A 25,045-nucleotide genomic window follows, 5' to 3' on the forward strand; every position below is an offset into this window, starting at 1 on the left:
ATGCAATGTTTCAGCGAAAAACCACATTGGTGATGGAGCAGTGCATCTAGATATAATCCTTGTCATGGAACAAGAAGCTCTTTGAAATGCCAGTTGGGCAGAGACGTGCTAAGAGGAAAATTGCTACCTCCCCAAGAAAGGATGATACTATGTTATTATTTTCAAGTGAAGAATCTGGCCATTTGTTTATTCACTCCATACTTTTGCCTAGCATTAATTCGCATAAAAATAGAACCAAAGTTCTGTGCAAGTTGGTAATAACCGATGAGGTGGCAGCTCTCCTTAGAAAATAGAGGGATGACACAATCATGAACCTTTCTGAGTTTAGTGCTGGAAAACAGGAGCTAAATATGGGTGTGGAGCCTTGGGAAGTGATTGGAAGAGTCCATTCTTACACGTGAGCCCATCCATTGAAAGAAGGCCCTAACACATGGAAAGCTGTAAGCAGTACAGTGTTGAGTGCATGCATAACAGCTTTTGGAATATGTACTGTTTGATTGCAGTGTTGTTACAACATGCAAGGATGGTAACCAGGTACCATCCCCTGCCCAGCAGTTGAGGTTCAGTATTTGTGCATGCTCACCAGAAAAGGGCTGAGGCAGGCAGAGATGGGATATCATGGGGCACCTTTATCATTACCATTTCCCATGGTCCTTCTTATTGTATTCTCAATGGTCAGTGGTGAAGGAAGAACCAAAGCCAGCCGTTGCTTGTGACATATTTATTCAGAATGAAATATTACAAGCATATCCTGATGAAATACAATTTTTCTGACAGTGACCTACATGGATATTCTTAACCACTTAGTCAGACATGTTAAAAGGAATTGATGAAGCAGGTAGGATTTGAACCTGGGCCTTCTGGGTCAGAGGCAGGGGCACTACACTGTGCCATGACAGCCAAACAACGATCTTCATACCTTTCTGTGAAACAAATTAACTTGAAAATGAAATTAACTAATTTTCAGAGGAATTAGTCCTTAATGGGGCACTATAGCAAAGAGCTAAATTTTAAAGGGAATAAATTTAAATTAAAATAACATTGTGGGTTTAGATGATATACACAGCTCCTGAAATGCCCACTGGTCTTGGAAAGCCTCAAGTGTACAATGGATACCACATGCTTCCTCTTTCCAGGATCAAGCAGACATAAACACTAAAGTGAAGCAAACATGATGCTCTGCCTGGACACTTAACAGCCAGCTTGACCAGGCCCAGCAGCAGACCCTACTCTTTACATGCTTGAGTATCAAATCAATGAAAAAAAAATGTACTTAGCTAATGGATCATTCTTTACACTAACAAAAATCAAAGGTTTAACAGAAATTTAACTAAGTACATGCAAAGTCTTTGTGGTGTGTGTTTATAATGTGTGTGCGCGAGCGCACATTGGGGGTTGTGTAATTAATCCCAGCCCCATGGTGCCCACTGGTCATGTGGAGTCTCAAATATATCAGAAGGCACCAACAACCCCTTTGTCAGGAACATGCTAGCACAGACATAACAGACAAAGAAGTAGGCACATAGTCAGATCCAGCAAGCTCTGCAATGGCTCACTGCCAGGATCTGCTGCTTGTCACCCTGGCCAGACTAAGGCACAGACCCACGAGGAAGATTCACTCTGGCCATTTCCCTCCACATCAGGTGACCAAATATCAGCTGGGTGGGGCAGAAGTGAAACATGAAATTGAGCAGTACTAGAAAATGGCTGCAATTTTGCACAACCTGTAAAATGTCACATAGAATACCTTGAGGTACAGAATATCATATCATAGAATATCATCGATTATCACTGAATATCAAACTGAATCTTAAAACCTGACAGCCTCTTGAAGCAGCACTATAACAAAAATCAAATGTTGAAATGAAACTGAAATATGGTTATGTGCTCAAGTAACCATCTGAATAATACCCTTTACCTGACTGTACCCAACTGAAATTGATAAAATTAACACCTCTTGACATAGGTACCATCGACACAGCAAGCTCCACAACGAGGCCTCCCTATTGTTTTGAAAGCTTTTGTTGTGGTGCTCCCACTGACACTGAGATGCTAAGGATAAGTGCCACATGTATCTCCACAATGGTTGTATATGTATGAGCAGTGTGCCTCTACTTCGCTATTAACTATAGGGGAAGCACTTGCAGGACAGCCACATTTGTACAGTGTAATATCCACAGATAAACTTTGGGGTTCATTTGGCTGACATTTACATTTCTGTTTATTGATTAAACCTTATTGTCACAAGGTATTTTGTTCGAGAAACCTGATTTATATGACCCTTTTGTTTTCAGGCCATTAGGTAACCAGCAAGATGAAATGGATTTGGAGCACAGAGCTGAGTTATAAGGAATATTGTGGGGAAAGGGCAGACATGTTTGCATGGAAGATATTTTGGAACCAGTTGCCAAGGTGACCAACTCTTGGGTAATAAATCAAGGGACACATTAGTATCCAAGGAGGGGGATGCCTAACTAACAGTCCTTGAAGGACAGGTGTGGTATTGGGCCAAATGCAATCCATGATGAACTCGACTATCACGATGCGAGCTTCCTTCATAACCTGATCAATGGTTTAAATCCTCAGCTAGATGGCTGAAAGGCCTTATAGTGCAGGATCAAGATGCTCCATTCTGGTTTCTTTATCCTCCTCTTGAGGGCATACAACTCTGTCACATCTTATTTCGTCAAGGTTCACACATCTCTGGAGGGGTAATACTGAGCAAAGGGCAGTAGATTAAGAAACACCTGAGGGAATGTTTGGGAGCACACCCCACAACCTATGGACCAGAACTGCACCTTCCTGAATCTGACGGCCTGTTCAGTGGTGGTCTTTATGTTGAAATAGCAGTAATTTTAGTGACTCTGTGTCTCTCTTGTATTGTTGCCACAGTTATCATCAGATTTTTTTTCAAGGGATAGCAAGCCATCCTTGAAATTTCCAGTGACATGAAAAGCCTTGGCACCTGGGATTGCCTCCATGCATAGGTTACATACTTTGCATGCACTTAAAGACAATGTTTGTGGTGAGTGTACACTATCTGGAGAGGAAATGTAACCCCTTCAAAATGACAAATATCTACTGTTGCTTAGTCTAGTGCTTTATGGTCACATTTGTGCATTTGGCCCCATGGAAAAACTCCAGTGCTCTCTCTTCCAGGGCATCATCATAGATTTGATACTCTGATGGACAGGCACTTGCAATATGCCACACAGGTTCCCAGAGAAGCTCACAGTCATTATCACTTGCCACTGGCAAGTTGTACCCACGTGACTGGCAAGGCCTGCAGGTACTCTTCCAGGAGGGGCACATATCAGAACCCACTTGGTTCAATTGGCACGGTGCCCAGTGGCATTGCTGCTCCACCATGTTCAGGAAAACCTCCCTGACTCTCAGTATCACCACCCTACCCCTCAGCATCACCTTCCTACTCCTCATATCTAAACACCCCTTCCACCCTGATTATACTCTCTTCCATCCTCTGCGGTTGGGCGGAAGATATAGAAGTTTGAATAACATATGAGTAGATTCGATAACAGCTTCTTCCTGCTATTATCAGGCTCACGAAAGAAGCTCTTAAATAATTCTGATCGATCTCTCTCTGCACCTTCTTTGCAGCTGTAACACAGTATTCTGCACTCTGTTCTGCTACCCTAATGCACTTTGTATGGCATGATCTGCCTGTATAACATGCAAAACAACACTTTTCATTATACCTTGGTACACGTGACAACAATAAATTAATCAAGTAATTGCCGTATCACCTCCCTGCCCCTCATTATCATGGAGCTGTTTGCTGATCAGCTTCTCAACACCTCAGCCACCTGAAGAATAGCTGAGCCCCATGTCCAGGGAAAGCCTCACATGCCAACAGCTGTATGTGACCAGTTGTGTGGACCATCTCCTGCTGTGTCTCATTGACCTGAAAGCATAACTCTGCAACTACCCCAGTGTATCCAATTGAAGCATCATAAGTCATGTTTTCTGTGTTTGTTTCACCTTTTGCATCAGAAATTCCTCCATGTGCTCAGACTGGCTGTCTGCTGTACAGTCATCTTATCTACTTGGCATTGCTGATGATCCAGTCTGTTTCACCCCTGTAATATGTTTTCACATGGCTGATTCATTTCCCCTTTTCACATGTGTGCCACAACCCTGGACACCTCCACCAAAATTGCTGGAAAGCAGGAGACCATCTGGCATCTGCAGGCTGCTGAGCACCATCATTATCTGGTACAGATGCCCCTGAAGCCATTCCAGCCCGAGAATGAAAATTCCATCTATTGTGTTCTCACACTGAATGATCTCACAAAGCTACTCGAATAACATTGATTTCAACAATAGGAAAGAATAGAGGAGCTCTGCTTATCATGCCCCAGAAGTCTCCGCAGACCAGTAACCAGCAGAAAGATACCTCAAACGATAGAAAGAAGGTGGAAATAATTCCAATGATTGTGATTCCCATCTATTCGATCATCAGTGCATCTTCCAGAAAATCTCCTCCCCCTAAATTGCATTTCTCAGACTGTATGACTCTGGGGAGTGAGAAGTAGATTTAATGATATGACACATGTAGAATGAAGTAGGATAGGATGCTAAAACTCTTAGTTTGAGCCTTTCTTCTTGTATGTTCATATGTAGCTCTTTTGTGTCACTTTCTTACCTCCTCCCTCACCTTTAACAGCTACTAGATACTCAGATCCTTCTCGGGTTTCATGAATTCTTCTTCACAATGACAGCCACATTTCCTTCTTTCCCTGACTAGAACTCTAATTATTACAGTGATTCCTGCCTTGGCTGTCCTATCAAACACTTGAACCGTGGGCTGAGATTTTCAATTCTTTCATGGGATGTGGTGTCACCAGCTGGACCAGCATTTGTTGCCTATCACATTGTTATAGGTCTGGAGTCACACATAGACCAGAACAGATAAGGATGGCAGGTTTCTTTCCCAGAAATGACATGTGTGAACCAGAAGGGCTTTTACAACAATCAACAATGGCAGTTATTAGACTTTTAAGTCCAGATTCTTTCACTGAATCCAAATTCCCCCATCAGTTGTGGTTATCACTTGCCTAAAAACAATACCACTTTGCCACTATTTCCCAAAAACCACTTCAGTACTGAGACAGCTGAAACTGTTCCATTTTCTGGTATTACGTATAGTGACTGTAGACTGATTAGACACCTCACTGAGCACGTGTCTTGAGTACAGTCACACACAATGGTTATAGCAGCCAATCCTGGACACCCGTACACTGATAGATAATATACATACATGAACAACAAAGATAGAGAACTTGAAATTCAGATGTCAGTCACATAATAGACACTGAATTCTAAAAGACCAAGGGAAAACAAGACATTAAAGTTTATTTCTCTGCTTGAGCAAAACAGAAACTAAAGTCATTTATATGAAGAGGGGCTTCTGACAGCTGAAAACTAAATCACAAAGCATATTAGATCATGAGATGTTTAGGTGAATGTCGTATAGAGTTGGGTAAATTAACAGGTTTATGGATGTTTGGTATGTCTCAAAATCATTCCCTTTCAGTGATATTTTTTCCTCTGCAGAGCTGTGCCATTGTAACGTGCCACCGTCTCAAAATCTGAACTTCAAATTCTCGTTGTTAATAAAAACAAAGTTCCCATGGTTTTTCTTTGTTTTATGTGATTGAATTAACTTCCACCATGCACTTGTGCACTCGTAACCATACATTCCATTATATTTACTCAAAGCTTTGGAATTTTTGTATATCAAAAAGTCTCCCTCCTGTTCTCTCTCCTTGCTTTCATAACAACCTCAGAAAACTTAATCCTTGCATTAAAGCAATATTCCAACCTCTGATAAGAGCCATCCTTGTAGCCTCTAAGACAGGGGCTGTCCAATTAGTGACAATCACTAGTACATTCTACTTAGTCTTTGTGGTGCTTTCAGACTGTCCGAACTGATTTTACTCAATTCCTTAAGTAATTTTCAAGAGATTAAAAACATGCTTTCATCCCATCAGTTTGAGCTGAATATAAACCCAAGGCAGACATAATAATTTTGTCACTCACTCCCCTGAGAATATTTATGATAGAAGTTGACAGTCTTATCAAATAAGATGATTTCTTTGTTGTTCACACCACATTGCTGTAGAAAAATATCAAAAATAAGAGAAAAATCAGTCCTAGTTCACTAAGCTGCTCCACATACTGATGAGCTGCATCTAAGTGTGCTGCATGTATTCACTCTTTCAGATTGTAAGAATATCATTGCACAAACCTATTGCAAGCAATGCTTAGCTACCTTAGACTGGAATGAAGCATATTTCTGTTATTCTGACACTCTGTGCTGTACAGAATGAGATGCTGCTCTGTATCTCTGGGTTACCTCAAAATGACCTTTCTAAAGTTGTAAATCCATCTCATCGATTGGGTAAGTGGGTCAATTCAGACTTGTTTTTTCCTAAGAACTATTGTGGCCAGCACCAAGGGTAAACTTGAGGTAAGGTAAACTGTTGTTCTTGCAGAAGATGTAAAGCATTGAGGGAGATAAATTAATTGGAGTGAAAATTATTATCTTAAAGAATGTGAATATGTTCAGTTTGCAGGTTAGAATGTGCTAACCTTTGGTACACAAGAATTGATTTCATCTGCAGTGCAAGGTGCTCCGAAGTACAAAACAGAGGATTTAAGAAATTAATCTAGACAAAATCTCAAGTACATTTTTTTCCTCAATCGTGAAATAGGAAAAGCCCAGAAGGTTTCATGCTGACAAGGGGTCACATCATTTTTGAGCTGCTTCCCATTTATAGTTTCTTTGTTCTGTGACAGCTCTCCTAAAATCCTTAATGAAGGACGAGATCCATCCAAACATCTCTTGTGAATCTCGATTCTGTGGCTCCCCAAACTTAACCTGTCAGAAACATTGACAGAAGCAAATCAAACTTTTTTTAACATTGAATGGTAACTGCACAATTTTCAGCTGAATGAAAAGCATCACAATCAACATTACCAAGATAGAATTGTAGAGCTTCTTCATTTCATCACATTGTTTGGTTAAGTCTGACAATTTAGCTTCGTACTTTTGAATTATGTCCTGGAAACAAAATAAGGAAAGATATTTGATTCCAAAATATTTTGCCAGCAACAAGACTGCAGAAAACTGGAGAAAGTTTTTCCTTGCAGCCAGTAATTATTCTTAATTCCAGCCATCATCCTGCTGGTTTTATATTATCGTGAAGAAGGCTTATGTTACCTCATTATTTTTATTTGGAAATTCAGGAGTGCTCCAAAGTGGACAGAACCTGTATGGCTTTAAATTTAATCATTAAGGGGAGACACAGTTTCAGTTTGATTTCTGAATTCTCTAAGTGGTGCTGGATCCTCTGGAAATTTGTTTATATGTATTAAACAAGACTTTTAAAATGCTGGAGGTGAACAGTTCAATGTCTTAGATAACAAGGATAGAAGAAGAAGAAATGGTCATTTGCTTTTTAAGTAATTTTTGTGGCTTCTGTTGCCATGAGGAATGAGGGGAGACGACACCTTACGTAAGAATATCAAGCATGTTATGAATTGATAAGCCTGTGGTATGACCGTTACTTCCAACGAGTTCTGTTTCAAACAATTTAATGCAGGCGGAGGGAACGACTGACCAGATAAAGGATCTTGGGGATCAGAGGCACCTGGAGGTATTTTGGACAGCTGGGCCAATTCTTATTGATCACCATGCCTCAGGTATTTGGTTTTACTACCACAAACATGACCTACTGAAAATTTAAGAGTAGAAATAATGGCCTTCTGAAAGCTTGAAGAAATAAGCTTGTTTGGTATTACACTCTCTAATCTGATAGGCAGTTAAGGAAGCAAGAAAGGCATTTTTTTATATGACACATTTCACAACCTCAGGCACCTCAAAACATTTAACATTCAATGGAATACATTTTTGAAGTGTGGTTAGTGCTGAAATATAGAAAACGCAGCAATTAAATTGCAGATAGCAAGCACCCTTGAGTAAAAATGTGACTCGGCCAAATATTTTATTTCCTTATGTTGATCAACAGATAAATACTGGTAAGGGCACTGGGGAGAACATCTTCAAATTATTGTCAGAATGAATTTATTATTGATATAAATTTTGAAATTAAGAGCATCTTGTAAAAAAAAGCATTTTCATTGTAGTTTGTTCTTCAATACAATATCTTTGCGTTAATGCATAAATCATGGAATAGATTTTATTGAAAGATGCCCTCTAAAAGGCACATTCATGCTGAAATTACTATGTAGACATACTAAATCAGACATATTCATAAACTTGGAATTACCTTTAGCCCTTTGTAGAACTGTCCATCTGAGCTCATCTTGTTCTTGGATTTGAACACTTTTGTGTGCAGATGAATTTTTACCAATTCATTCTTCAGTACTGTTGCAGTTGGAAAAGGCATTAGATCTCAACTATACTTATTTGGACTGTGGTAAAATAACATTTAAATAACAATCAACAATAATGAAAATTCCACCATTTGACACGTCTGAAATTTATATTAAATTTGCCCCACATCAGTTCCCATCTTCAGCTCCTGTGTAGAGAGTAAGACAGTGTCACTAGATTAAGAATACCCAAAGACTAAGCTTCAGAATTGCTTTCTGATCCGTGAAACCATTTAAGTAAAGGAAATGCAGGATCAGTGTAAGTGAAATTATATTTGGATGAGAAACCTACTGCACACATTGCAGCTCATCTATAACAGGTGAAATGTGAACAAGTTTATGCAGTACAACATCAACCAAATGTATAGAACAGCAACAGGTGGACCCAACACACTGAAAAAGATATCACAAAGTGTGAATTTTGACTGTCTTATCTAATTCAGTTACAATTTAATTCCATAATGATTAACTAATGCTGTGTCTTATTGAAAATCTCATTCAATTCAGATCCTTGGAAATTTCACTAGATCAATAAAATTCATGCCCTGTTGTTGAAAACAAAAGATTAGTGTGTTTTTTTTAACAAACATATGGAAAAATAAATCATTTGCAAGTTTATCCCTTGGAATGGCAGCATCTGTGAAGAGAAATCAGAGTTAACATTTCAAGACCAGTGACCTTTCCTCAGAACTGATAGTAACCAAGAAAATGTCAGCTTATAGAAGGTAGGATTGGGGATTGTTGTTAAGGAGTAAATGATAGGTGAGGATAGAAAGAGAAAACAGGTGGATAGAAAAAGGAGTGGATAATGATCTGACTAGGAGGATAAATAGCTGTTAATGGACACTGTTAGTGGCTCACAACTGGTAAAGTGTAACAGCAGGCAATGTGATAACAAGCCCTGATGTGTGGGTTTGGGGAGTAGGACATTAGAGAGTTCAGGTCCTAAAGCTATTTAACTTGATATTGAGTCCAGAGGGCTGTGGTTCCCCAAGCAGAAAATGTGATGTTGTTCTTCCAGCTTGCACTGAGCTTTGCTGGAACACTGCAGCAAGTCTGAGAAAGAGATGTTGGTGAAGGAACAGGGTGGTATGTTAAAATGGCAGGTGACTGGAATGGTCTCAGGGTTCTTCACTTTTTCCTGGAGTAAACTGAACCATCCCCACCCACCCACCACCACCCTCCACCACTTGGCTGAGCTCATCCTCACCCTGAACAGCTTCTCTCTTAACTCCACGTATTTTATTTGGATAAGAGGGGTGGCCATAGGTATCCGCATAGGCCCCAGTTAGGCCTGTCTCTTCATGGGGTACATGAAGCATTCCATGTATCATTCCTATTCCGACCCCCACCCACAAATCTTTCTCCGATATATCGATGACATCATCGGGATCACTTCCTTCTGTCATCCGGCATTGGAGAAGTTCATTGATTTTGCATCCAATTTCCACAAAATCCTCATTTTCACCTGGTCTATCTCTGACTTGTCCCTTCACTTCCTCGACATCTCTGTTTCCATTCTGGGGATAGACTGGCCACTAATATCCACTATAGACCCACCAACTCCCATAGCTACCTGAACTTATGCATCCTTGCTTCCTGTAAAGACTCCATTTCGCTCTTCCAGTTCCTCCATCACTTATGTTCCGATGAGGCTAACTTTGATAAAGGAGTGTCCGAAATGTCCACCTCCTCTTCTTCAACCGAGGATTCCCAGCTCTGCTGTCGACAGGGTCCTCAACCTGGTCCAACCCATCTCCCACATGTCTGCCCTCACTCCCTCTCTTCCCGCCCACAACAATGATTGGATTTCCCCTTATATTTACCTATTATCCCACCAGCATCCACGTCCAGAAGATCATCAAATACCATTTCTGCCACCTCCAGCAAGATACCACCACCAGACACACATTGCCCTCTCCTCCTTTTTCCACGTTCCAGCGAGACCATTCCCTCCTGGACAGCCTGGTTCACTCTTGTTTCAGTCCCAACAATCCCCCCCCCCAATCCTCCCCTGCAATTGTTGACGGTGTAACACCTTCCCTCTCGCTCCTCAGTATCCAAGGGCCAAAAACAGTTTCCAGGTGAAACAGCACTTCACCCGCAGTTCCCACAATCTAGTCTACTGCATTCTCTTCTCACAATGTGGTTTCCTCTACATTGGGAAAACGAAGCATAGACCAAGTCTCTACTTCACCAAAAAAGACACACTGGGCTTCCAGTTGCCTACCACTTTAACAAACTACTTTGGTCCCTGGCCAACATCTCTGGCTCAGGCTTGCTGCAGTGTTCCACTGAAGCTCAGCGCAAGCTGAAATAACACCTCATTTTCCTCTTGGGGCAAGCAGCCCTCAGTGATTTTAGGGCCTGAACCCTCCCATGTCCCAGCCTTTGTTATCACATACCCTGCCATTACATACTGACTATTGTTAGCCCCGAACAGTCCTCATTCACAGCTATTCACCCTCCTAGCCAGATCATGATCCATTCTTTTGTCTGTCCAACTGTTGTTCTCTCTCTTTGGGCTCTATCTTCTCGTATTTTTAACTCCTTATACTCTCTCTGCACCCTGCTTTCTGCATAAAAGCCAACATTTTCCTAGCCACCATCAGTTCTGAGGAAGGATCACTAGTCCCCGAAATGTTAACTCTGATTTCCCTTCACAGATGCTTGCAGACTTACTGCGCTTTTCCAGCAACTTCTGTGTTCCTGATTTACAGCATCATCAGTTCTTTTAGTTTTTATTTCTAGGAATATCTGGACTTCATTTGGAAGAGAATCCAAGTTGATAGGTGGGATAAAAAAGACCTAGATTTAGTATGCTGAATCTTGCACAACACTGTAAAGTTCAGAAGGAACAAATAGGGAGACAATAAAGCAATGCTCATTGTTGTTTGATGATAGTGCAGCAGAAAGCAATAACGTGTGCATGTTCAGCATTACCAACAGGGAGACATTGAGCAATCTTGAAGCTGTTAGTGATATCCATAAAATATGTGTATCGATAGTGGTGCTTTAACAAGAGGATAGTTGAAAGGAACATAAGTTACTACAAAAATATGAACAAGCCATTTAAAAATATAGATTTCAATATTTATATCACCAGAAGAATTTAAAAGCAGGAAATGATTTTGTGGAAGCTGGCAGGGTGAATTAATTCCACACTACATATCGCTATATTATGCTTGGACATTTAACACTTCTGTACATTTTAACACAGAAAAAGAGCAGTTTGACTAAAACTGTAGGTGTGTCAAAAGAATAATCGTCCCAATTTGTGCTTTCTGCTGTTGGTTATTTTTAATTTACTTTTCATTTGATGCTCTTATTGCTTTTTCTTAGGCCACATTTCCTCCAAGGCCACTCCTGATTCTTAGTAAGTGGTGGCATAACATAAAAATACTTATGTCAACAGCAGCATCAATCTCTTGAGAACACCGAACATGATGTGAAGTATCTGAGTAATGCCCGATCAAAAACCAGTTTCCACATTCATGTAGTGATCCAAAATGAAGACTGCAAACTGACTATATCCACCCTCTGTGGAGATCTGTGCTTGGAACATAGTTAGTAACTTAATGAGAAAACTAGGAATAGATGCAACAATCGAGCATTCTTCCATTTTGAAATGACGGTGAAAATATTCTTTATCAGCACATTTATAAATTTACTGCAAATAATGTACCTTCCCTCAAGGTACTTAGAAAACGTACTATCAATATATCACTTTGCCTTATGGCAATAGAATTGTACAAAATCGCTTCATATTTGAAAAGATCACATACCATCAACTTCAGCAATCAAACCTTTGATGGAATCTAAAAAGAAGAGAAACAGGTCATTATGGAAGATGCAGCCATTGCACAGATGCTGTTCCCTTTAAATTTAGTAGAGCTTTCAAAATGTTTCCACTTACCTCCAGGAACATCTTCAAATTCTGTAAGCTCTTGGTGAAAGTTTGCCAAAGCTGGGTCTTGTGAAATGATCTGCTCCACGAGAGCATGAAGTAAGGTGAACTTCCTGTCCTTGCCTCGTAACTGGCCTACCTATAAACAATAGATGGCACAGAGATCAGTGCTTGGGCCTTAACTACTTGCAGAGTAAGTGATTTTGATGATGAGACTGAGTGCGGTATTTCTTGATGATATATGCAAAGTTTGGTCAGGAAGTAAGCTGTGAGAAGGATGCAAAGAGATAAGAAGGGAAAATATTGTAGAGCAAAAGGTGAAATTTCCCCTTTTGCTGGGAAAAATAGAAAAATGGAAAGGCAGGATATTTTTTGAATGATGAGATACTGGACCTAGTATCCATGGACATGGATCACAGAAAGTTAATATACAGCCACAGCAATTAGGAAAATGGGAAGTACCACTTCAGTGCGAAAGGATTGGAGTTTCAGAAGGTTTACTTCAATTCTTTTGGGCTGTGCAGAGATTACACTCGGACACAATGTATAGTTTTAGTCTCCTTATTACAGAAGGCATGCTTGGAGCAGGGGCCTGTCGGGAAGCCAGTGAGTCACTGATTTTGAATCGTTAAAAAGCTTACCTCGAGTGCCGGTGCCTTCCATTTCTGGTTGCAGCGGCAGCGCGAGCGGGAGCTTGGAGCAGGAGCCTGTCGGGAAGCCGGTGAGTCACTGTTTTTGAATCGTTAAAAAGCTTACCTCGTGAATAGGCGGAGGGACGCTGAGCAGAAGCCGACACGGGACTGGTGAGTGAGTGAGGTAATATATTTGTGTCAGAGATAATGGGAACTGCAGATGCTGGAGATTCCAAGATAATAAAATGTGAGGCTGGATGAACACAGCAGGCCAAGCAGCATCCCAGGAGCACCTCTCTGATGAAGGGTCTAGGCCCGAAGCGTCAGCTTTTGTGCTCCTGGGATGCTGCTTGGCCTGCTGTGTTCATCCAGCCTCACATTTTATTATCTTAATATATTTGTGTGGTTGTGTTACCCGAAACACTACTCGGGTAGTGTCTCCCACCCATCCTCCTCCTCTAACCAAAAAAAAGGTTCTGTGTGCCTGATTGGTAAGGTAACAAGTTTATTTTTTTTAAGCCTTTGGGAATTTAGAATAACGGGAACAGAGGTGAGGGCAGTTGAATGTTCCTCCTGCAGAATGTGGGACGTAAGGGTCACCACTAGCATCCCTGCTGACTACATCTGCGGGAAGTGCACCCAACTCCAGCTCCTTGAAAACCGCGTTAGGGAACTGGAGCTGGAGCTGGATGAACTTCGGATCATTCGGGAGGCAGAGGGGGTTATTGAGAGGAGTTACAGCGAGGTAGTCACTCCTCAAGTACAAGAAAAAGGCAGATGGGTTACGGTCAGGGGACGGAAAGGGAACCGGCAGGCAGTGCAGGGATCCCCTGTGGCCATTCCCCTCAACAATAAGTATAACGTTTTGGATACTGTTGGGGGGGACGACTTACAGGGGAAAGCAGTGCGGCACAGGTCTCTGGCACAGAGTCTGTCCCTGCTGCTCAGAAGGGAAGGGGGAAGAGGAGCAGAGCAGTAGTCATTGGGGACTCCATAGTTAGGGGGACAGATAGGAGGTTCTGTGGGGACGAGAGACACTCACGGTTGGTGTGTTGCCTCCCAGGTGACAGGGTGCGTGATGTCTCTGATCGTGTTTTTGGGATCCTTAAGGGGGAGGGGGAGCAGCCCCAAGTCGTGGTCCACATTGGCACCAACGACATAGGTAGGAAGAGAGACGGGGATTTAAGGCAGAAATTCAGGGAGCTAGGATGGAAGCTGAGAGCTAGGACGAACAGAGTTGTTGTCTCTGGTTTGTTGCCCATGTCACGTGCTAGTGAGGCGAGGAATAGGGAGAGAGAGGAGTTGAACACGTGGTTACAGGGATGGTGCAGGAGGGAGGGTTTTGGATTCTTGGATAATTGTGGCTCTTTCTGGGGTAGATGGGACCTCTACAAGCAAGATGGTCTTCACCTGAACCAGAGGGGTACCGATATCCTGGGGGGGAAATTTGCTAAGGCTATTCGGGTGGGTTTAAACTAATTCAGCAGGCGGATGGGCACCAAAACTGTAGTTCGAGTATAGAAAATGTTGAGAGTAGGGTGGTCCGAAATAAAGTTTCAGGGAAGCAAGATGGCAAGCAAGAAGTTGGATTGAAGTGTGTCTACTTCAATGGAGAAACATCTGGAATAAGGTGGGTGAACTTGCAGCATAGGTTAGTACCTGGGACTTCGATGTTGTGGCCATTTCGGAGACATGGATACAGCAGGGACAGGAATGGTTGTTGCAGGTTCTGGGATTTAGATGTTTCAGTAAGAACAGAGAAGATGGTAAAAGGGGCGGAGGTGTGGCATTGTTGGTCAAGGACAGTATTACAGTTGCAGAAAGGATGTTTGGGGACTCGTCAACTGAGGTAGTATGGGGCTGAGGTTAGAAACAGGAAAGGAGAGGTCACCCTGTTGGGAGTTTTCTATAGGCCTCCGAATAGTTCCAGAGATGTAGAGGAAAGGATAGCAAAGATGATTCTCGATAGGAGTGAGAGAGACAGGGTAGTTGTCATGGGGGACTTCAACTTTCCAGATATTGACTGGCAACACTATAGTTCGAGTACTATAGATCGGTCAGTTTTTGTCCAGAGTGTGCAGGAGGGCTTCCTGACACAGTATGTAGATAGGCCAACAAGGGGCGAAGCCACATTAGATTTGGTACTGGGTAATGAGCCCAGCCAGGTGTTAGATTTGGAAGTAGGTGAGCACTTTGGTGATAGCGATCACAATTCTGTTATGTTTACTTTAGTGATGGAAAGGGATAGGTGTATACCACTGGGGGAAAAGGCAATTACAATGAGATTAGACAAGATTTAGGGAGCATAGAAGGGGGAAGGAAACTGCAGGGGATGGGCACATTAGAAATGTGGAGCTTATTCAAGGAAAAGCTCCTGTGTGTCCAAGATAAATATGTACCTGTCAGGCAGGGAGGAAGCTGTAGAGTGCGGGAGCCATGGTTTACGAAGGAGGTGGAATCTCTGGTCAAGAGGAAGAAGAAGGCTTATGTTTGGATGAGATGTGAAGGCTCAGTTAGTGCGCTTGAGGGCTACAAGGTAGCCAGGAAAGACCTAAAGAGAGAGCTCAGAAGAGCCAGGAGGAGACATGAGAAGTTGTTGGCGGATAGGATCAGGGTAAACCCTAAGGCTTTCTATAGGTATTTAAGGAATAAAAGAATGACGAAAGAAAGATTAGGCCCAATCAAAGATAGTAGTGGTAAGTTGTGTGTGGAGTCAGATGAGATAGGGGAAGCGCTAAATGAATATTTTTCAACAGTATTCACTCTAGAAAATGACACTGTTGTCGAGGAGAATACTGAGATACAGGCTACTAGACTAGGTGGGATTGAGGTTCACACGGAAGAGGTATTAGAAATCCTTCAGAAGGTGAAGATAGATAAGTCCCCTGGGCCAGATGGGATTTATCCTCAGATCGTAGGAAAGCCAGGGAGGAGATTGCCGAGCCTTTGGCATTGATCTTTAACTCATCATTGTCTACAGGAATAGTACCAGATGACTGGAGGACAGCACATGTGGTTCCCCTGTTCAAGAAGGGGAGTAGAGACAACCCTGGTAATTATAGACCAGTGAGCCTTACCTCAGTTGTTGGTAAAGTGTTAGAAAAGGTTATAAGGGATAGGATTTATAATCATCCAGAAAAGAATAAATTGATTAGGGATAGTCAGCACGGTTTTGTGAAGGGAAGGTCGTGCCTCACAAACCTTATTGAGTTCTTTGAGAAGGTGACCGAACAGGTAGATGAGAGTAAACCGGTTGATGTGGTGTATATGGATTTCAGCAAGGCGTTCGATAAGGTTCCCCACAATAGGCTATTGTACAAAATGCGGAGGAATGGAATTGTGGGAGATATAGCAGTTTGGATGGGAAATTGGCTTGCTGAAAGAAGACAGAGGGTGGTAGTTGATGGGAAATGTTCATCCTGGAGACCAGTTACTAGTGGTGTATCGCAAGGGTTGGTGTTGGGTCCACTGCTGTTTGTCATTTTTATAAATGACCTGGATGAGGGCGTAGAAGGATGGGTTAGTAAATTTGCAGACGACACTAAGGTCGGTGGAGTTGTGGATAGTGACAAAGGATGCTGTAGGTTGCAGAGAGACATAGATAAGCTGCAGAGCTGGGCTGAGAATGGCAAATAGAGTAAAATGCAGACTAGTATAAGGTGATGCACTTTGGTAGGAATAACAGGAAGGCAAAGTACTGGGCTAATGGTAACATTCTTAGCAGTATAGATGAGCAGAGAGATCTCGGTGTCCATGTACACAGATCCTTGAACATTACCACCCAGGTTGACAGGGCTGTTAAGAAGGCATACAATGTTTTAGCTTTTATTAATAGAGGGATCGAGTTCTGGAACCAAGAGGTTATGGTGAAGCTGTACAAAACTCTGGTGCGGCCGCACTTGGAGTATTGTGTACAGTTCTGGTCACCACATTATAAGAAGGATGTGGAAGCTTTGGAAAGGGTGCAGAGGAGATTTACTAGGATGTTGCCTAGTATGGAGGGAAGGTCTTACGAGGAAAGGCTGAGGAGGGACTTCAGGCTGTTTTCATTAGAGAGAAGAAGGCTGAGAGGTGACTTAATTGAGACATATAAAATAATCGGAGGGTTAGATAGGGTGGATAGTGAGAGCCTTAATCCTAGGATGGTGACGGTGAGCACGAGGGGGCATAGCTTTAAATTGAGGGGTGAAAGATATAGGACAGATGTCAGAGGTAGTTTCTTTACTCAGAGAGTAGTAAGGGAATGGAATGCTTTGCCTGCGACAGTAGTAGATTCGCCAACTTTAGGTACATTTAAGTCGTCATTGGACAAGCATATGGACGTACATGGAATAGTGTAGGTTAGATGGGCTTGAGATCGGTATGACAGGTCGGCACAACATCGAGGGCCGAAGGGCCTGTACTGTGCTGTAATGTTCTATGTTCTATGTTAAAAGTGCGATAAGACTTCTCTGATCTGATTTTTGGAATGATTGGGTATTCTATGAAGGTAGATTGCGCAAACTCAGCTTATTCATTTTCCGGTTTCGAAAACTGACACATAAGACCAGTAAAATTAAAACTTCCTCAGGGACTTAGGTGAGATATCTAGAACAAACAGCTATAATAACATCAGCCATTTAGGACTAAGGTGAAGAGAAATTACTTGGCTCAAGGGTAAGAAATGTTTAGAATGCTTTATACAGAAGAGCTATGAATACTTATTCATTAGGTATATTAAACGCAAAGACTGATTCATTTTTGGATATTAAGGGGATCAAGAGTTATGGTGACAACGTGGTTAAGGTAGATGATCAGCCTGAGTGGTGGAGCAGGCTGGAAGGGCTCAATGGCATAATCCATTGTTATTACGTCCGATAATACTAAAAAATTAAGTTTATTTCTTAGTCCCGTCCAGGACTAATATATCAGGTTTTTAAAATTAATTACAGTTTGATCTTGATAAAATTGTGTATTACCATTCAAATCTGACAAATCTACAATGAATACACAGCAAAGGAAAAGCACAGTGATTTCCACGTAAAAGGAAAGCATTTGTTCCTTTCACTATATATTAGAAATATTCAAAAAGATTTCCTTAATTGCATTTCCGAGAAAATTACGAACTCATTCTTTTCAAACATATTTGTGATTGTATAAAAAAAATCGACGTGTGGAAATCTTCATCAATATATTTGTTATTTTACTGTTTATCGCAGCAGAACTATTCTTACTTACGCAGACTGACAGTGGAGTAAGGTATCTATAACTTACAAATTGTGACATTTTAATTAAGTTCATAATTGAATCTATGTGGTATACTACTTGCTATCAATGCTTTAAATGTTTTCAAATATTTGCCTATTTGTAATCATGCCCAAAAGAATGTATTGGTTTACAGGCTGCAACATTTTCCAGCCTCATCTTGCATCGATAGTTCTTGGATATTAAAAACATAAATGTTATTATGAAACTCTTATTTGATTCTATTTATAGAATGATCTGCACTCACATTCAACTGTTCTTAGATAACACGATGTGAAGCTGGATGAACACAGCAGGCCAAGCAGCGTCAGCGGAGCAAGAAAGTTTGACATTTCGGGTCAAGACCCTTCTTCAGAAAAGAAGAGAGAATCCAACCATGGTCTCCTGACATTCAACAGCATTACCTGAGTTGCAGCCCGCTTAGGGGGCGGACTCCCGCCTGAAACTGAACTGGACCAGCCAAGTAGATATTGTGGCTAAAAGAGCAAGTTAGAAGCTAGGAATCTTCCAGAGTGTAACTCAGCTCACAACACTTTAAAAACTATCCTAGCTTATCTTTAGTTACAAGTCATGAGTTTGATGTAATTCTCTCAATTTGACTGGATAAATGCAGTTTCAACAACGCAAAAATAACTCAAGACTGCATTCAAGACAGCGCATCTTGCTTGATTGCCAAACCATCCAATACCTCAGACATGCACTTCTTCACCATTGATACACAGTGGCAGGAGCATATACTATCTACAAGACATTCTGCAGCAACTTAAGTTCTTTAGACAGTTCCTTCTAAATCCATGAACTCCACCAACTGGGAGAACAAGGACAGCACATACATGGGAATACTACCACCTACAATTTCCAATTCAAACCACTCCATTCTGATTTGGAATTATATCACTGTTTCTTCACTGTCACCAGCTCAAAATTCTGGAACTCCCCTCCAACAAACAGAACGCTGCCTTTCACTTCGAAGGAAGAGAATACGCAGTAGGGAATTCTTGCTAAAACTACAAAAGGCACTAGTTGGGCCATAGCTGGAATACTGTGAACTTATTCAGTCCCCTCATCTAAGGATATACTGACACTGGGGGCAGTCCAGAGAAATTTCAATGGGTGGATCTTAGCAGGCACTGATGGGCTAGGTGTTGAGACATCGTTTCTTTTTCTGGTACAGTGTAGGACAAGACAGTAACATAGCAGAGTAAGAGCTGACCATTTTGGACAGTGATGATGAAGAATTTCCTCTCTGAGGGTTGTGAATCTGTGGAATTCTTTACAAAAGAGGGTTGTTGAGGCTGGCCTATTAAGTATATTCGATGCTGAGATAGTCAGATTTTTAATCAGCCAACAAATTGAGGATATAGGGAAAAGGGAGGAAATTACAGTGGAAGATTATCAGACCAGCCATGATCTTATTAAATGGCAGAGTGGTTACAATGGGCTGAATAGCCTACTTCTGCTCCTACATTTTATGGTCTTACAGAAAGCGTGACTAAAAAATAACTCCAATGTGATATTTCAATGGCCTATTTTAATGAAACTACTCCAGGTATTTCCACAAAACGTGAAATAAATTCATTTTCCAGAATCCTTCAAAATGTTCGTCCTCTAAGAAATATTAAATATGCAGTGCCTTTGTAATATTGGATTTAATTTCGACACTGCTGTGTTGATATCTGAGCTTCTTTCCCTGGATCATCAGGATTAGAAGATCAGTCACATAATAGGAATGCAATTGTTCCCGTTAGTGACAATCAAGAGAATGGGAGAATTAGATTATAATCAATGATGAGAGATTATTGACTAGTCTGTTTATTTCCATGGACGATATCTGGTCTGCTGAGTTTTTCCAGATTTTTTTAATGCTTAGATCAGAATAAATCATACCCTCATCAGGTGTACTACAACATAGGATTTTTTCAGATACATTTGAATAATATATCTGCAGGTTCGGAGGAGGTTCATGAGCATGGACGCAGGAATGAAAAACTTAACGAATGAGGAACGTTTGAGGATTCTGGGTCTACACACGATGAAGTTTTGAAGGATGAGGGGGGGATTTAACTGACACTTACAGAATATTGAATGGCCTGGACAGAATGGATGTTGGGAAGATTTTGGTAACAGAGACTACGACACGAGGGCACAGCCTTAGAGTAAAGGGAAGACCTTTTAGAACGGAGATAATGTGAATCTATGGAATTCACTGCCACAGAAAGCTGTGGAGGCCAGGTCATTGAGTACAATTAAGACGGAGATAGATAGGTTCTTGACTGTCGAAAGGATCAAGGGTTATGGGGAGAAAGTGGGAGAATGGGGTTGAGAAACTTATCAGGGATGATTGAATGGCAGAGCAGACTCGATAGGCTGAATGGCCAAATTTCTGTTCCTATGTATTATGTCCAATAATTGGAACTATTTAGCAGGCAAGTGCACTGACCATGAATCAGCAAATACTGCATTTCATACCAGTGGTCAGTTTCTCAAGGTTAGCAATTGGCAGAATGGGATCTCAGCTTACCTTTGTCAGGGAGGAAAGACAAAATCCTTTCACTTTTTTTTTGCCAGCGTGTGTGTTCAGGAAGTTACCGATTGCGAGAAGATACTCGAGGACTAAAACAAACAACTTACTCTCTAGTAACTGAGAGCATGCTTTGATTTTCTGTGTTACCAGCTGAAACAAAAGCAAGATAAAAAGATTAATGGGACGTCATGCCACTCAAAACTCAGCATCACTGATAACATTTCAGAGACAGATTATCAGTTCATCTGGCCAAAGTCAAAGCTGTGTAAAAATGATGAACTCAAACACAGAAGTTAGAATGCAGAATTATTAAAATGAAATAATCAAGTTGAACTGGAATTTAAATGATAGACATGGTTCTTTATCGACCACAGGACTATAAACTAAGTCACAGTTTTCCCAAAAACTAGCATGACGTACTATCTTAATTTGAAATTTAACAACAGAGGTTCATCCAGAACTAATTTATATATACCACAAATCACAATAAAATGAAAAACCAGTGTGTGGAAGTGGAAAATGCACAATATTCATTGCAAGTCTGACAGTAAATATAAAAACATCACAGTTGCTGGGCTGACAGTACTACCAGATGCTTGGGCTTCTCCCCAGAGTATTAGTGATGAACAGTAACAACATCTAGCAATGAAGGCTACGGTAAGATGTGTGGCAGATTTGGGCGACAAGTGTGGTGAGGGCCATCCTTGCTGGTCTAATTCTGCTCCTAATTTGTATATTTGTCAATAGTCTGACCCTTCTCTTCAGAACTGGGGTATGTTGAATTCATCCCCTTCTATCCCTGACATGCTGCAGTACATCTATCCTTCCGAAACAGCATGTCAATCGGCTTTTTCCACGGGCTGGATTTGATGTGTCATTGCTGAGTGTATGGTTTGAATTTCGGGGTCATGGACATGGCTGCCAATAAAGTATAGTTGATGCTCAGCCTAGGGCTTTCCCATTCTGCCCTGAGGTGGTCCCCATAGTGCAGAAGGTGAGTGGATAACAAAATGGTCACTCCACCAACCACAGACAAGTAAAAATGTGAACACCCAACTCTATTAAAAGCTCAATCAACCCCAGTAGTCTGCTGCCACACCATAATATGCATGATATGCATAGGTGGGTGGGAGTGGGTAACCTATTTGTTTAAAAGAACAATTTTAAGAGAGTGGGAAGAAGATAGGGTTTAACATCTTTGGGAGCGCATCACTTGGTGCATCAAGGGAACCCCTTTACGCTGACAAGACAGCTCCACCCTTCCTTATTAACCACACAACACCCAACCCCTCTCCCAAGGCTTTAAAATTTTCCTTTTTGTTTCAGGCTGTTAATCGAAGATCAACTTTCCATCTGGGAACTCTGCCTATGAGCAATGTCCTTTACATTCACTAATATACGAAAAAGTTGTCAAACTTCTGCCTTGTTATTCTAAAACTCAAAATTATTTAACGTGATTTTCTTTTACAACTCTTCAATGCTTGTACTGGCCATATTGTGTGACAAGTCATGGAAGAAGCATGTTTGCATTATGAACAGCATCCCCGTGAATGTGAAGTGGGCACACATCTTCAAGCATAAGCAGTTTCTGCAGATTTCTTGTCAAAAAATAACAGCTGGTTCCAAAAGCAACTTCAATCAGGAGAAGCTGTGCATTTGATTTCACCATTAATGTAACTTTGCACAGGTCTTGTTACAGCCACAGTATTCTGAAGATTAATATTTCATTGTGCATAGATTTGCTGTGAAATCCATTCAGCATGGGCTACTTCATATTCCGATTTCTAAACAAAAATTAGTAAAATATTTCCCCCTCATCATTAGAACATTGTGTTTGATTCTAAGTAATAGAATCATCAATCAGGAATGAATCTGAGACAACTGAGCCTCACTGCCGCTCTGAACCTACTTACCAACATGTTCTCCTACTGAATTCTCTCATGGTGGGTTTGCTAGCTACATTCAGAATTATTACCAGACAAGAATATCTTTACTTGCTACATGAATATTCTTTTGACAATATCTGCAATTCAGAATTTCTGAATGTTAGAAACACTTTCTGAATAAACACACTAACTTGGAAATACAAAGCTGAGCAGTTGCTCATGAATGCATATGTGGCAATGATGAATTTTGCAAGCACAGGAACTCTAGTTCATTCAAAATATATTAAGTATATCTTTCAGAATGGATTACTTTGTTCTGTTTTGATGATAGGTGGTCAAAAATCCCCCTTCAACACATTAAAGTAGAAGTCTCACCTCTTAAAGGATTGAGTTAAATACCAAACCACTTTAATATCTTTGATTGTGGGGTCAGTTACCTCAGCTTGTTATGCAAAGTAATGCTAATAGTGTGGGTGCAACTCCTGCACTGGCTGAGGTTACCATGAAGGACTCCCACTCCAACCCCTCAGCTCAGATGTGGTGACCGTCAGGTTAAACCACCACCACAGGTCTCTCCCTAACGATAGAGCAGTTCAATGGTCTGGTCATATACTATGATGACTTTACCTATTTTGGAGCTAATCACTGTGAGAGGAATGGCTTCATTTTCCAAAGAAATTGCAGAATCTGGTGAAACACAATTACTTATATATAAAGGAGGCGAGAGTAATTGCCTTGACAGGAAGGTAGCATTTCACTAGAGAGTGACGTCAAGTAGCCCTTACAAAATTGGAGTTGATGCAAATGAGGGGCAAAACTCTTCACTCATTGGAGATAATATGGGAGATGGTTGAGTCTGCCAGGAGCCAATCATCTCAGCCACAAGCCACCACTGCAGATTTCTCAGGTTTGTGTCCTAGACCCTCCAACTTCATCAATAACCTTCTCTTCATCTTATGTTTAGAAGTGGGGATGTTTGCTGATGATTTAACAATGTTTAGTACCATTTACAACACCTCAGATACCGAAATAGCCTGTGTACATCTGAAGCAAGACCTGGAAGACTTTGGGGGCTAATTAGTAGCAAGAATATCTGCACTCCACAAATGATAGTCAATGACCACTTCCAACAAGCGAGAATCTAACCACTTCTTCTACGATGTCCAACAGCACCTTCAGTGAATTTCTCACCAACAATACCCTCGGTGTTACCATCAACCAGAAACTCACCTGGATCATCATAAAAATTACTGTGGCGAGCGTAACTCTGAGGCTGGGAATTCTGAGGCAAATAACTTACTTCTCAATACCTTAGTACCAATTTTGGATGAGCAATAACTGCTGGCTTTATGAATGACACTAACATCCCAAGTAAAACACAATAAATTCATAACTAATGTAAGTTGCCATACACTACGGATTTACACCATTCTGCTGCTTGTTTCATGAGGATGGAACTTCACAGTTAACCGTCTAAGATATTCATAAAGTTTGCAGCAATTACACACATACGATCCTTTTTGCTCTTCTATATTGATCATAGCTTACGTTGAATTATGTATGGCAATGTCTACTAGGTTGGTGTCTGTGTTTGAATCACAATGGTGATAGATCAAGGATTATGGCATGCATGACAAACAGCGAAGCAGATCAGCTGGTGTTTACAAATTTCAAACAGCTAGATGTACCCTGTGTGAATTTCTGATAGAGCTAGACTATAGATATAAGTTACAAAAGCAAATATTTGAACAAAAACATGTATTAATATTCCAACAGGCACATCATAGCATCTGAAACCCAAAAGCAGTTTTGCTCACCAACCTTTTGACACCAAAGAGTGTTTTGCTCAAGGTTTACTTTCAAATAACACAAGATATTGACCTTACATGTTTCACAATGGCACATGTAAAACCACACTGCAGAAAAGGAGACCAATTCATCCATCGTGCCTGACTCTTTGAAAGGTAGTCAAATTAGTCCCACTCCCTTGTTCCTACCTCATAGCCCAGGAAAGACCTATAAATTAAATGATCCCTGTGCTTTTTTTAGTACTTTCATAGTACCACATCAATACATTTGCTGAGCTGGGTTACTTTGTCTACCTAACTGATTACCAGTCTACAGCTTGATAGAAAATCAGATACTGCAAACTTGAACAGATTTCCGGATGGAGAAGTTTTAGGCTGTATCAGTAATTGTTATTTAGAATGTTTATTAAGATAATAAATTCTCACATAGAATCATTGGCAGGCAAAAGATAGTTCTATTTCTGGCTGGTGAGAATTGTAACCATCTTTCTCCAAGGTAATTTGTCAGTACTGGACAGGCAAAGAGTGAGCTATTCAACCTTCCAGCGTATCACATCATTCAATTAGATTATTGTTGATTTGTACATCAGTTCCATTTGCTCCTGTTAAGTCAATATTCCTTACCT

The 25,045-nt window shown here is 41.0% G+C and overlaps 1 protein-coding gene across 2 annotated transcripts in view; it reads right to left on the reverse strand.

Annotated features, from left to right (window-relative positions):
• Window positions 1-758: 758 nt before the first annotated feature.
• Window positions 759-25,045, reverse strand: part of LOC125461194 (uncharacterized) — a 117,819-nt gene continuing 93,532 nt past the window's right edge. For both annotated transcript variants that reach the window (XM_048549682.2, XM_048549681.2), the window contains 6 exons: window positions 20,723-20,875; window positions 12,335-12,464; window positions 12,204-12,236; window positions 8,313-8,410; window positions 7,001-7,084; window positions 759-6,901 (listed from right to left, as the gene is read on the reverse strand). In XM_048549682.2, the coding sequence (XP_048405639.1) occupies window positions 6,773-6,901; window positions 7,001-7,084; window positions 8,313-8,410; window positions 12,204-12,236; window positions 12,335-12,464; window positions 20,723-20,875 (627 nt within the window). In that variant the 3' untranslated portion in view covers window positions 759-6,772. The remainder of the gene's footprint in view (window positions 6,902-7,000; window positions 7,085-8,312; window positions 8,411-12,203; window positions 12,237-12,334; window positions 12,465-20,722; window positions 20,876-25,045) is intronic.

Source organism: Stegostoma tigrinum, chromosome 19 (assembly GCF_030684315.1).
Source record: "Stegostoma tigrinum isolate sSteTig4 chromosome 19, sSteTig4.hap1, whole genome shotgun sequence".
Classification (NCBI taxonomy): Eukaryota; Metazoa; Chordata; class Chondrichthyes; order Orectolobiformes; family Stegostomatidae; genus Stegostoma; species Stegostoma tigrinum.